Source organism: Engraulis encrasicolus, chromosome 6 (genome assembly GCF_034702125.1).
Source record: "Engraulis encrasicolus isolate BLACKSEA-1 chromosome 6, IST_EnEncr_1.0, whole genome shotgun sequence".
Taxonomy (NCBI): Eukaryota; Metazoa; Chordata; class Actinopteri; order Clupeiformes; family Engraulidae; genus Engraulis; species Engraulis encrasicolus.
The window spans coordinates 48513021-48527679 of record NC_085862.1 but is presented as its reverse complement, the minus strand read 5'-3'; the positions used below and the strand labels follow the sequence as shown (position 1 = coordinate 48527679).

Here is a 14659-nt window from a genome sequence, read left to right as displayed (position 1 = left end):
GTAATGAAGCACAACAAAGTTACTCCACATTACCATTTGACCACTCGTTTTTCTATGCTAACAGGGTAGCATGTAGCATTGTAAATGATCCAGGGAGAAAGGGGGAAATGTTGTGATTTCAGTCCGCCTGAAGCAACGATTTTCGTGGGGAGATGACCTGCATCTCGGTGGCATTGAACCACGCCCCCGTGCCTTATTTGGCTCGCTCAGCACGTGCGTCCTCAGTCCAATTGCAATGCTTTATTTTCCCCAGACGTTTAATCGCATTTAGGTGAAAGTGCCATGTATACACATCGCAAAATAACTCTTAATCCGATCTATTTAAATCGCATTTATTAAATCGGACTTAAAAACATCATGTACACGTAGCCAATGTCTCATTGATTAGTTTATGGAACTTACGGTTTGTCTGTTACGGTCCACGAAGACAATATCCACGTGAAAACGCAAACGCCTGCAAACCACTGTTTTGACAGAAATACAGTTCACCTGTCGCCTACTCTGTTTTCTTCCCAAAGCGGCATTTAAAAGTATTCCATGAAATCCAACATCAACGTCACTTCAAATAGGTGACAGCATCATGCTCACACATGAAATAACACTTCAGTGAGGGGGGGACATCACTGCTCTCATATTAAAGTGAAAAGAGAATTTCACATTTTAGTTTATTTAATGTAGGCCTATGCAAAATTGCAAATAGCCTATTCATTGAAATCTGTCCAGAAAGGGTTGTAATGTTTGCCTGTTTTTTATGTTTGTAATTAAAAAAAAAAAAAAAAAAAAAAAAAAAAAGGATTTAAAAAAAAAAAATAGCCTAACAAAAATAGAGATTTTATGTTAAAAAAAAATGTGATATGGGATGGACCGATGGCCCCCCTAAGCTAAATTCGCCTTAGGTCCCCACATTGCTAAATGTAGTGTAAGGGATTATTTTGAAAAGACAGTAACATGTAATCAGCAATGCATTACAGTTTTTCAGTAAATTGCCCAACACTGTTGAAATCCTATGGTACTTTTTCAAATCCAGGCTTATACAGTACATGGTAGGCTTATTGATAAATTGCCTTGACAGGTTATGAGGAGGCCAAGGGGGCGTTTGGGCAAAAAAGGTTCAGAACGGGCATAGACGGACGCATCTGTTGTCCGCCTGTCGGACTTGTTCACTCTGATGAAGACATACAGTGCTCATGTTGAAACCTCCCCTGTCACTTCTCTAAATAAAAGTGCAAATTGCACCAGATTGTGAAGGACAGGAGAGTGCAAGACATTGCTTTTCTCTGCTCCCCGCGTGTGACGAAGACAGTGACAGTTTTCCCCGAATCTAACCCATCAATAAAGAAATGTTGTTGCACCTTTAGCTCTGTCATTTAGTTCTATTCAGGATATCAACCTGTTTACCTGCACAGCTGCATTCACATCTGTGGCTGTTCTCTACCACTGGGCCTTTATCTGGACGTCCATGCTGAATGACCGTACAGATATACCATAGTCACAAGTGTTGTCTGCTAGATGTGCAATCCATGCCGACTGTTTAAAAGATGACACTGCCGTTGTGGAGCATGGAGTGGAGCTGGGGCCCTACTGGACATCATGTCTAAAGCAATCTATGGGGAATTTAAGATGGCATTGCTATGTATCAGTGATCCTGAGCTAGTTCCAAAATCTCCAAAGAAGAGCTATGAAACTTTATTGTTTTAAAGCTAGACTGTTGTTTTCTACAGCTATCTTTCCCAATTTCCTAGTTTCTCTGGTTCATCTCCCACTATGCGGATTATCTGTTGGCCTATTACCCACTCTTGCAATGTATACTGAGTGGGATTAGTTTGGTTTCAGCTTATCAAATAGCCTCTTTAAGGAATACATTTTGGTCTTCCAAATGAATTTTAGCTTCACAGTCTCGTGATAAGGATCACCCTCTTTTAGCTCTAAAGCAGTATCAGATTCTCTGCTCAGCTGGAATAATTGTCAGTCTTTTCTTATTACCACAGTCTTCAGATCACTCATAAGATGTGTTTTCTTTTCTGTTCAAATTCTACAGTCTCTGTAGTTTGGGAGAAGTCTGATCTTTCTGTTTCACTTATACACTTTTTGTCACTATCTACATCTGTCTCTCTATCTGTCTCTCCCCTTCTCTTCTCTTCTCTTCTCTTCTCTTCTCTTCTCTTCTCTTCTCTTCTCTTCTCTTCTCTTCTCTTCTCTTCTCTTCTCTTCTCTTTTCTCTCTCTCTCTTCTCTCTCTCTCTCTCTCTCTCTCTCTCTCTCTCTCTCTCTGCCCTCTCCCTCTCAAGCCAATACACCTTGCATTCTGAATTTCAACCTCTTCACAGAATCAGATGTCTTTAATTGGGTGGTGTAACAAAAAAAAGGTTTTCCAATTCCTGAAAAAATCAATGGAAAAAATTGGGGAAAAAAGAGAAAAAAAAGCACTTAGTGGTCCGTGGAATTTCGCCCAATTTTTGCCATTTTTGGGAAAATGTGTCCTGCATCAACACATTGCATAGGCATCTCACACCGCAGGAAATGGAAGTCGCACCACAGGAAATTCACTCCATTATGGCCATTTTAATCCTTTTGTATACATGACTGGCATATGAGCTCATGCTAACTTGATAATGATATTGTGTTTAATCTTAATATGTGTTTTCATTTATAAAAAAAACTTTTTTTCCTTCTATAAGAGCAGTCACACCACAGGACACCATAAAATGAAGCTAAGCATTGCATGACAGAAACATTGCAATATGAAGACATATTAACACATTGAATACCGGCGGTGCTCACGGAATTATGCCGTAGAATACCAGCGTTCTAAGCCCTTTTTTGACGTTTTTTGTAGACTCACAGCTTATTATGTGATAGGGCCACTGAAATATGTTATGACTCGTTCGAAAGTGGAGACGCTGCCCTCTTAGTAGGTGAAAACTGTGTGTCTCTACGAGCTTTTATTGCCGAGTAAACCCACGCTAAACCGAAGTGGGTATCCATGGAATTCAGCTACAATCGGAGATATTGAGGTTTTTGTGAAGGGTGCGCTTCTTCAGAATGTGACGAGTTTGAAAGGGGATGAGTTGGTTTTAATCACAATTTGGTGCAAGGTTAGCTCTGACACACATCTTCCTGCACGTCAAGACACGCCTCCTGCTCTAAACCACTACGACACCGGCAATCAATGCCCTTCGAAATCCACGTTTTTCCACACAGACTGAACACAAGCTCTTTGCACACATGCAGAAGGTCGGACATTTGCTAAAATAGTTCCCGATGACTCCCGAAATAATAGCCCAACATTGACAACAAATCCCAATGATATGATGCTTAGATGTAGCCCATCCGATCCATATGTACCATCTATGCTAGCTTCTGGCTTTTCACATACAGGAAGACAGTTCAACATAGGGGTGAATAATCAAATAAACTTATCTGGTTGGCGATCAAACTTCTAAATCGGAGCGCATTACTCCAATTACAATTCGGGTGCCATTTTGATCCAAGGAGCTGGTAAAGGTCTAGGTAGCAAGCCCAGAAAGTTCAAGATACTCCTGGCACGATATACGGTCTCTGTGTTTACCTATTGCGTGAAGTCAGACACAATACACGCTGCCGATCGTGGGCTACTAGGGAAACAACAACATAGCACGATTCACGAATACGGCAGCACACCTCCTGCTCTGTCACACTACGACACCAGCAATCGATGCCCTTTGAAATCCCCGTTTTTCACGTGGACTGAACACAAACTCTTTGCACACATGCAGAGGGTGAGACATTTGCTAAAATAGCTCCCGATGACTCCCGAAATAATAGCCCAACATTGACAACAAATCCAAATGATATGATGCTTAGATGTAGCCTAGCCCATCCGATCCGAATCATATGCGGTGGCAGATGGACACTCCCAACTGAGATCGCCCCCGGACGTGTAGTCCCAGGTGTTTCTATCACTCCCGGACGTGTAGTCCCACCCGGATCGATAGTCTGGCTAGTGGGAGCGAGCCGACAGGGGAGCGTCCTGCGTTGGGAGCGACAATCAGGGAATCATGATATGTAGCCATGCTAGCTTCTGGCTTCTCACATACAGGAAGACACAGAAACTTATCTTTTTGGCGATCAAACGTCCAAATCGGAGCGCATTACTGCAATCACATATCGGGTGCCATTTGGATCCAAGGATCTGGTAAAGGTCTAGCAAGTCCAGAAAGTTCAAGATACTCCAGGCACTATACAATGGTGTTTACCTATTGCGTGAAGTCAGAGACAACACATGCTACAGTGACCGTACTAGGGAAATCAATGCAGGCAGCGCGATAGGCGACATGGGTTGGCATCCAGACATCTTGGTAAGTTAAATTAAAATATCCAAATCATAACACTCAAACATCATAACAATCAAACAACTTTGGACTGCAAATGTTGTCATTTATGTCCATCACAGAGCTACCAAAATCACATATATTGTCCATTGAAGGGTGTAGATTCAAAATATGATATTTAAATGCAAAAACGTATTTTTGCGTTTTGGTATACAACGCATGGGCGTGAAAGACGCATTATTACGTCGTCGGTACTCAATGTGTTAAGAGGTTAATAGTCACCTTAAGCTTCCACAGCACTCTCCAATAACTGAGGTACTGACTAGTTAGGAGTCAGTCTTTAAGACCCTTGTAGTTGGCCTTGTAGCTGCCCGTTCACAAACATTGACATACATGTCACCCCACAGGACGCAATTTGTGTTACGAAATTGAACTTGTAGTTAATATTACTGTCTTGAGTTTTTTTCACATTCACATATCTTAATATAAAGTTAATATTTATACAATCACGCCAAATGCTTCATACATCATTCAAAATGTTGTTGGCTAATTTATATAGTATATTCCAGGTTTCATCAATGTTACAGTCACACCGCAGGATATTTGACATATAAACCTTTACATAAATCTTAACAAAAATGTTTCTTCTCATCTAAGACTAATATGAAACATAAAGTGCCACATCTTCTTTATTGACATTTGTTTTTTGAAGGAAAGAGGTTTTGTAGGTTTTTAACCAATGCTACGAAAAACCAAGGCGTCTCCCACCCAATTACAGTTTTTCTCGATTGCTTACACACAATTTTCGAAATCAGTTCTCGAATTCTCAAAACTATATACACAAATCCCCAAAACTTACACACAACGGGCAAAACTCATCACTATCCCTGAAAAATGCACATCTTGTCTCAAAATGATATACTCTCTTCTAAAAAGCTAATTTTGTCGTCAGATGACACACACATACAGTACAGTCACTACTATCAACATTTTTAGAGCCATTTGAACACTAATATACACAAGGTAAAACTCTATACTCAGCTTGACACACAGTAGAAACATATTTTTTTCAGTATTCCACTTACTAAAGAGGGTATTTTTCTGTAGAAAATTACTGAAATATTGTTTTTAGAGTACACAGATGTGTGGCAAAAAATATATTTTACATATTGTTCACTAATTTACTGTAAAATATTGGGTAACCACATGAAAGGGATCTCTTGTATTACATATTTTGGAGATCAAAAACTAAACAAATGTGTGTCCTCACTGCATCCACTCATGTCAACGTCACATGCAATGTGTGTCCTTATGGGGTGATGGTTTCAGATTGTAAACAGGTATGAAGAGAGTTTGCCCATGTGATGAGGAAGTGAACATAGTATGGCAGTTTATTTTAGTATTTTGATTGACAGTGTGTTCCATCCGAAAACCAGGATTATTTTTCATGAAAATTGTGTCTAATCTAGGAAATTGTGTGTAGTGTTTTGAAAAGAATGTGTTTTAAAACTGAAATGTGAGTGTAAAGAAGGAATTAAGGAATTGTGCTTATTGTTCAGTGACATTGGTTAGGGGAGTTGGGAAATGGGTGAGATGTTTCCAGAATTGTGTGTGAAGTACCAGACATTGTGTGGAGGCAATCGAGAAAAACTGTAAATAGTTAAACACGTGAAACCCAGATTCTCTCTCTCTCTCTCTCTCTCTCTCTCTCTCTCTCTCTCTCTCTCTCTCTCTCTCTCTCTCTCTCTGTTGTTGCGCAGCAGGACACGAAAGAGAGGAAAGAACTGCCACTCATAGAGTACTCAGATGGGAAGGCCAGGAAGAGTGTGTTAAACCCATTGACAATGGAGAAGGACCCTCCATGTAATGTGTGTTTTCGGAGGACGGACAAATAAAGATGTTCTCGCTGCTCGCCACTGAATTGAGTTGTTGGGCACAACAAGACCCTGATCGGTGCCTGAGATAGGGGAGAAATCAATGAGTGGAGTGGTCACACACACACACGCACGCACGCACGCACGCACGCACGCACGCACGCACGCACGCACGCACGCACGCACGCACGCACGCACACACACACACACACACACACACACACACACACACACACACGGAAAGGACAACAAGATGGAGCTAAACCCAGCAGCTACTTGATCCAGCTTCTTGGAGGGAAAGTGGCCCATCTGTCTCCAGCCGTGCTGTATTTGGTTGTAACCCCATTTAGGCTTGTGCAGTCGTACAACACGCCGAACACTTACACCAATGGTTATGGTCAGTCAAGGTGACCAGAGTCCTTCTCTCTCTGTCCGAATTTGTCTTCCCTTCGATCTCACGGATGAGTCTGACACTGCATTTTTCATCCCCCTACTCCAATAAATATCACAGGCCTGGTCAGAATTGTGGACCACAATTCATAGCTGTTCTCTTTTATTGATTTAGATGACAGCAGAGGCTGTGCTGAGGCTGAGCGGCGACCCTGTCCTCCCCTTCTCCCCGCTGGACATTGCCCTAGATGTGCAGAACAAACTCAAAGGTAAGACCACACTACGTTACTGTCTGGTACTTCTATTTATAGACGGCAGTTGTGTCTGGCTGCGTGTCTTTAGGTCCCCGCTTTGAATGAGGCCTGCAATGCACTAGTTTCTCAAAGGCTTGAGAACAACAACAAGCACACATAAAGAATACTCTTTCAACTCAAGAAAGTTTTTTTCTTTGCATATGTTTTTTTTTGCAGCATGGGTGTCTGTAAATCCCAAAGTTTTTGCCTAGGTTTTAGGGCCATTCTACAAAAAGTGTGGCTTTTCTGTCCCCAGCATATAAAATGCATGGAAACAAAACAAACAAAACAAGCGATATAAATCACATATTATTATCAAACCTTCAATCTTTTTGTGCTGATCCTACCAAGTCCAAATATACAGTATTTATCAAGATTCTCAGTAACGCCAAACAGGGTCGTAACCAGACATTTTCAAATACCAAGGTCAAATACTGCGTGCTGTACTGCATGCTGTGCATCAAACACTTCAGTCAAACTCTTAAATTTCTTTTCATTAATCACTGCCTTGAGGATAAATGGGGGTGGTGTATACAGACTGAATTTATCATTGTTGATCATATATCGATTTTCATCATAGATAAATTTTACATTACTGAAAAAAAAATACAGAGGACATGACCTCTATGTCCTCAATGGTAGTTACGGCCATGACGCCAAAACAGTGCCGTTGTGGTGAAGTTTTTCCCCTATCTGCACCAAAAAGCTACATATACCCAAGCGAATGCGGGGCAACCTGGATGTGTGTCAAGGTTGTCTGCACTGCTGGTGGTAGGAGTTGATATAGAGTATAGCCTCGAGCTTAACACAAGACTAGACGTGCTCCTGCTTGACTGTGCTTAGATCATAATGTGCTTGAATGAACTGAAATCTCCACAATTAACATGAATTTTTAATGTGGCAAAAGACACGGTCATCCCATGAGAATTTCAGCTCAATTTCAGGGCATATCCTCACAGACATGGGAAGTAGTTTGTATCAGGGCCGGAGCTGTAGGGAGGGCGAGCAGGGCATTTGCCCCTGGGCCCAGGGCACTCTTACATTGGTGGTGGGGGCCCAATTGTGATCTTGTCAGGCCATATAGGGGGCCCGATAAGTATTTTGCCCTGGGGCCCTATGTGCAATTGTTCCGCCACTGGTTTGTATGCCATCCTCACTATTCTCTTCCCACCATGTTTTCCTCCTCAACTCACAATTTCACGTCTAATTATGCATGCAGTTTTGCTTAGCTTTATCACGTTGTATGGCTTTGTTTCATATCTGTGGCCATCATTTAAGCAAAAATCGAATATTTGGGTAACACTTCCAAATAAGGGGCCATAATTAACAGTAAAGTAGCTACAACCTAACACTTAAGTAATGGTTAATAATCATTATTTAATGCCACATTAGACACATATTAATTGTTATTAATGCATTAGTAAGCAGTTACTTAACTATTAGATAACTATTACCTTGTGTTACAAGTTAATAGCATATTATTATTTAACTAATAAAGTAAGGGCACAGTTAATAGTTAAGTAGCTATCAGGTAATACTTAACTAAGGACCAAAATTAACACTTACTTAATACAAAAGCAAGACATAACTAATGGTTATATAATACATAAATATTGGGTTTTGGGACCCTTATATTAGAGTTGGCTGAGGCTAACTAATGGTTAATTAATAGATAGATATTGGTGTTTGGGACCCTTATATTAGAGTTGGCTGCGGATAACTAATGGTTAATTAATCCATAGATATTGGTGTTTGGAACCCTTTTAATAGAGTTGGCTGAGCATACCTAATAGTTAAGTAATTAATTTACTGTGACATCTAGTTTTCACTCGTTCAAATCACTGTAATAGTGGCAACAGGAGCCATTATATAGCAAGGATTGGACGTACACTTCTCAATGATGGTGGGATGATGAGATGTAATTTTTTCATGTACCACTTATTAAAGTTAATGGTAAAAACCCTACAATAAATGCAGAACATTATGAAGAGTAATAGTTTTGAAGCGAAACTAAACCATTCCTTTGTGATAATTAGGTTAATGTTTGAGAATATTAGCTCCAAGAAGAGCAGTGCATGATGGGTACGCAATCTATAGACAACAATAATTTGGTATTATTTAATCATTAGATATGCCTTACTTTTGTATTAAGTAAGTGTTAATTAAGGTCCTTAGTTAAGTATGACCTAATAGCTACTTAACTATTAACTGTACCTTACTTATCTATTAGTTAAATAATTATATGCTATGAACTTGAGACACATGGTAATAGTTATCTAATAGTTAAGTAACTGCTTACTAATGTTTAACATGTGAATTAATAACAATTTATATGTGTCTAATGTGGCATTAAGTAGTGATTATTAACTGTTACTAAAGTATTAGGTTATAGCTAATTTGCTGTTAATTATGTTAATTATAATTATATATATGGCCCCTTACCATGTGTCTCAAGTTAATAGCATATAATTATTTAACTAATAGATAGGTAAGGGTACAGTTAATAGTTAAGTAGCTATTAGGTCATACTTAACTAAGGACCTTAATTAACACTTACTTAATACAAAAGTAAGGCATATCTAATGATTAAATAATACCGAATTATTGTTGTCTATAGATTGCGTACCCATCATGCACTGCTCTTCTTGGAGCTAATATTCTCAAACATTAACCTAATTATCACAAAGAAATGGTCTAGTTTCGCTTCAAAACTATTACTCTTCATAATGTTCTGCATTTATTGTAGGGTTTTTACCGTTAAAACTAATAAGTGGTACATGAAAAAATTACATCACATCACCCCACCATCATTGAGAAGTGTACGTCCAATCCTTGCTATATAATGGCTCCTGTTGCCACTATTACAGTGATTTGAACGAGTGAAAACTAGATGTCACAGTAGATTATTTACTTGACTATTAGGTATGCTCAGCTAACTCTATTATAAGGGTCCCAAACACCAATATCTATCGATTAATTAACCATTAGTTATCCGCAGCCAACTCTAATATAAGGGTCCCAAATATCAATATCTATCTATTAATTAACCATTAGTTATCCTCATCCAACTCTAATATAAGGGTCCCAAAACCCAATATTTATGTATTAATTAACCATTAGTTATGCCTTGCTTTTGTATTAAGTAAGTGTTAATTTTGGTCCTTAGTTAAGTATGACCTGATAGCTACTTAACTATTAACTGTGCCCTTACATATCTATTAGTTAAATAATAATATACTATTAACTTGTAACACAAGGTAATAGTTATCTAATAGTTCAGTAACTGCTTACTAATACTCAACATATGCATTAATAACAATTAATATGTGTCTAATGTGGCATTAAATAATGATTATTAACCCTTACTTAAGTATTAGGTTGTAGCTACTTTACTGTTAATTATGGCCCCTTATTTGGAAGTGTTACCAATATTTGCAGTGTTTATATTTTTTTATATTTAAAGGGGTATGCCATTTGGGGCTTAATACAGTTAAAATCGTTGGCCAGGGTTTATAAAGGTGGTAAAGTGTCTTAATTTTCATGTAAGCCGTTATCTTGCTTTAAGACAAGTTAAAAGAGGGAGCATGTCGCTAAGCTAGTGAAAGTCAATGCGTCCGTGTAGCATGCTACATGCTACAGTGATCCGTTGACTTTCACTAGCTTAGCTACATACTCTCTCTTTTAACTTGTCTTAAAGGGACACTGTGCAGGAAATGGTCAAAAAAGGTACTGCAACTATGCTGCTCATTGAAACTGGGCTGCATATTGCCAAATTTGATATTTACATTAAAGTTTACTAAGTAATAAACAAATATTTCCTAGTATGGTCCAAGTAGAGTCATTTTTGCAGCTAAAAATGGCTATTTTTGGAAATTCAAAATGGCGGACCATAGAGAAGATCCCCCTTTTCATGTATGAAAAGTGCAATTTTCCCAGTCATAACGAATACTTAGAATTTGATGATGGTGGTAAGTATTCATGAAAAAGGTAACATTAGTGAATGGGCAGCATGGATTCTGGAAATAAACAACTAAAAAATCTCACACAGTGTCCCTTTAAAGCAAGACAACAGCTTACTTGAAAAATAAGACACTTTACCACCTTTATAAACCCTGGCCAACGATTTTAACTGTATTAAGCCCCAAAATAGTGGCATACCCCTTTAATAACATGTACGTTGTCCATATGTAACATAAACCATTTCAGTCTTCGAGAAGATGGCTAATTACTGCACTGTACTGTAGTAATTACTGTAGGATAAAACTCCTGACCTGGATGAATCACAGTACATTACATGTTACAAACAAGATTTGAAATAATCAGAACTTCCTATATGCCCACCGTGTACACTAAACCTCTTATAGACATTACAGCAATCAACATAGAATGTAATCATTACTTTGGCTTAGGCCAAAACATCTTCCCATGCTTTCCCAATAAACCATCAAAAGATTTTTTTTTAATTTCATGGTGCGGATTTTCACTACTTAGTTGAATAATCTGGTTTTACGCTGACAAAGGCGTACTATATTTATACATGTATATACATAGTATATGTATTTATACTGTACCAGATTATTAGGCGCCTTAATCAATGAATTCCAATATCAATATGCACTTTAACACATACGACGCAATAGATTATAAAGCCTTTTTTACAGCACATTATAACTTTGTTTTGAAAATATATAGAAGTGTTATGTACAAGAATAATCCATTATGATCTGCAGTTTACCAAAGTTGTGCTAAAGCATTTTTGACAGCTTTTTGACCGCCATTTACATAAATTATACAAATGGAAATGTATTCATCTGCAGTTGAGTGCACTTCTTGCAAAAAAGCTAAATATTATGATGCAATGTTTCCAATGTAAACCCTCAGTACGTAATATTGCTGCTTAACTGTACTGACCAACATACTGTAAGGCAATGACTTGAAGCAGAGTATGTGGCTGCGGGGACCTTTACACTACTATTAGGCATCAATAAATCACTGACCTGGCAGGGAGAAGTTGACTAAATGCCCTGCACATCCCAGGGTGAGTGCCTAAGTGTCTGTGCATGTGTGTCTATGCTCTTATCTGTGCATGCCTGTGTGTGTGTGTGTGTGTGTGTGTGTGTGTGTGTGTGTGTGTGTGTGTGTGTGTGTGTGTGTGTGTGTGTGTGTGTCTGTGTGTGCGCGTGTGTGTGTGTGTGTGTGTGTGTGTGTGTGTGTGTGTGTGTGTGTGCGTGCTCGGGTGTGTGTGTGCTCGGGTGTGTGGTTGTGTGTGTGTGTGTGTGTGTGTGTGTGTGTGTGTGTGTGTGCTCGGATGTGTGGTTATGTGTGTGTGGTGGTGGTGGTGTGTGTGTGTGTGTGTGTGTGTGTGTGTGTGTGTGGTTATGTGTGTGTGTGTGTGTGTGTGTGTGTGTGGTTATGTGTGTGTGTGCGTGGTAGCACGCCTGTGTGTGTGTGTTACCGTGCCTGTGTGTGTGGGCCTATGCAGTGGAATAACTCACTTGTGCAGTCCAGCCAGAGGACTTGACAGCCCCTCCTCCTCCTCCCCATAAGAATGATTTAGTGGTAGATCATCTGTTTAGGTGGATGTATCGATCCCCCTGCACTCCCCAATCCCTGATGCTCCTCCTCCTCCTCCTCCTAACCACCTCCACTCCCACCACCAACAACACCCCTTAGCCCTCTCCCTCCCCCTCTCCCTACGCCTCCTCATCCCCCTGCACTCCTTACTCCCTGCTGCTCCTCCCCACCACCACCACCTCCACTGCCACCACCAAACCCCTAAGCCCTCTCCCTACCCCTCTCCCTACCGCTCCCTCTCCCTGCTGCTCCTCCTCCCCACCGTCACCACCTCCCCCTCCCCCTCCCTCTCCCCATTCCCCCTCCCCTTCCCCTTGCTCCCGCACTCCAGGCCCTTGGCAACACGACCTTGATTTCTGCATTTGTAAAATTCAAATCGTTGCCGTCCAGCCAGCCAGCCAGCCAGCCAGCGCTCTCTCTCCCTCCGTATCCCTGCCTCCCGTCCGGCCGCCACTGAGAGGCGAGACGGGATTATCAGCTTTGGACTCGATTGCCTTTCAATCCCCAGTTGCCTTCAAAAAGGGCACCTCTGATAAAAGGAAGGGGTGGGGGTGGTGGGGTAGAAGAAAAGAAGAGAAAAGAAAAGATAAAAAAGAAGAATAAACGACAAAGCCAGAGAGAGAGCGCGTTTGTCCTATGACTCCACGTGTGGGGGGGTGGGGGGGTGTTGGGGTGGGGGGTGGGGGGGGGTGGGGGGGGGGGGGGGTAGTGGGTGTTGGGGGTCCCTCGGGGCCATAAAATAGCTTTCCTGGTATTTTGAGTTCTAAGCACTTGGCTCAATTTTTTAGAGACTTTGAACTGAGCTTCAGAGAGGAGAAATGCATTATAGAGGGGCCTCCAGGTTAGCCTTGCTGTTTATTTTACACTCACTATACACGTACGCTAGCGCAGATAGTGGCTTAGGAGAGAGTCGGAAATAACACAATCAGTTTACACATAATAGCACACACGCACAGGTACATGTACAGTGCACATGCGCACGCACACATACACACACACACGCACACACACACGCACACACACATACACACACACACACACACACACACACACACACACACACACACACACACACACACACACACACACACAAACACACAAACACACACGCGCACGGTCCTTTTGTAATCCCCCTTTTCTTGCCTCCTTTTAATTTAACCATCACTCAGTAACATATATAAAGCCCCCATAGGCATGATATTGCTATGCAGTAGAGGACCATACTGCCCCACAAAGGCAAAGAGCAGTAACTACATATTTCAAAAATTGGGTTTAGACTGAAAATGATCTGAAAATTACACCTCTTCTATCTTGTGAGTCTTATTGTCCAAATGTGTCCCGTTTTAGATTTAGTTTACTGTTATGACAAATTTGCAGTAACTAGAATATCTAACCTAATATCAAGGCTTTGGAGGTATTTTTCTCAGTGTCAGTGTTGGCGTAGTCACTGCACTTTGACTTTGTAGGGCAGCATAAGCATGTTCAAATGTACAGGCTTATATGTTTTGTAATTTCCGGAAAAAACACGTGTTATGTGTTTCTTTCATGATTTACATTACTGTGACTGCAAAACTGTAAAGACTTTGCCTGCTTATTTTCATTTGGCATGCACAGGGCGCCTTAATTGTGTATACGTAATTTGTGAGTATAACAGAATTATTGATACAAATCCACTTGTACATACACTTATACAGTACATGTCTATCAACCCATGAACCATAGCCACCAAAGTCATTTAAAAAGGCATTTGTATTCCAAAGGCATAACAATAAATAGGTCATATAGGCAACATTTTGAACATTACATTTTGAACATTTACATTTTTATAGGGTAGTAAAAACATTGTTTCCTAACATTTTTAGATGAGTTTAACCCCTCCAAAAAGCCCTTGTTTGGCTAAGAGGGTTGCTATAACTCAGGGGTGGGGAACCTTTTTCATTCGAGGGGCCACTTAGAATTCCTCCAAGGGCCGTAAAAGTTCTCAGAGGGCAATACTATGAACACAAACCAGGATTTCCCCCTGCATTTTAGGCCTGTATTGAAGACAGTTACACACACACACACACACACACACACACACACACACACACACACACACACACACACACACACACACACACACACACACACACACACACACACACACACACACACACACACACACACAAATGTACAAAGTGAGTAGCGAAAATTGCCTAGAAGACGCGTTACTGAAAGTA

At 40.4% G+C, this 14659-nt stretch overlaps 1 protein-coding gene across 1 annotated transcript in view; it reads left to right on the top strand.

Moving 5' to 3' along the window:
- The window catches only part of LOC134451392 (inactive N-acetylated-alpha-linked acidic dipeptidase-like protein 2), a 303318-nt gene that overhangs the window by 272230 nt on the left and 16429 nt on the right, over positions 1 to 14659 (top strand). The window contains exon 12 of the mRNA XM_063201830.1: positions 6749 to 6842. Within this exon, the coding sequence (XP_063057900.1) occupies positions 6749 to 6842 (94 nt within the window). The remainder of the gene's footprint in view (positions 1 to 6748; positions 6843 to 14659) is intronic.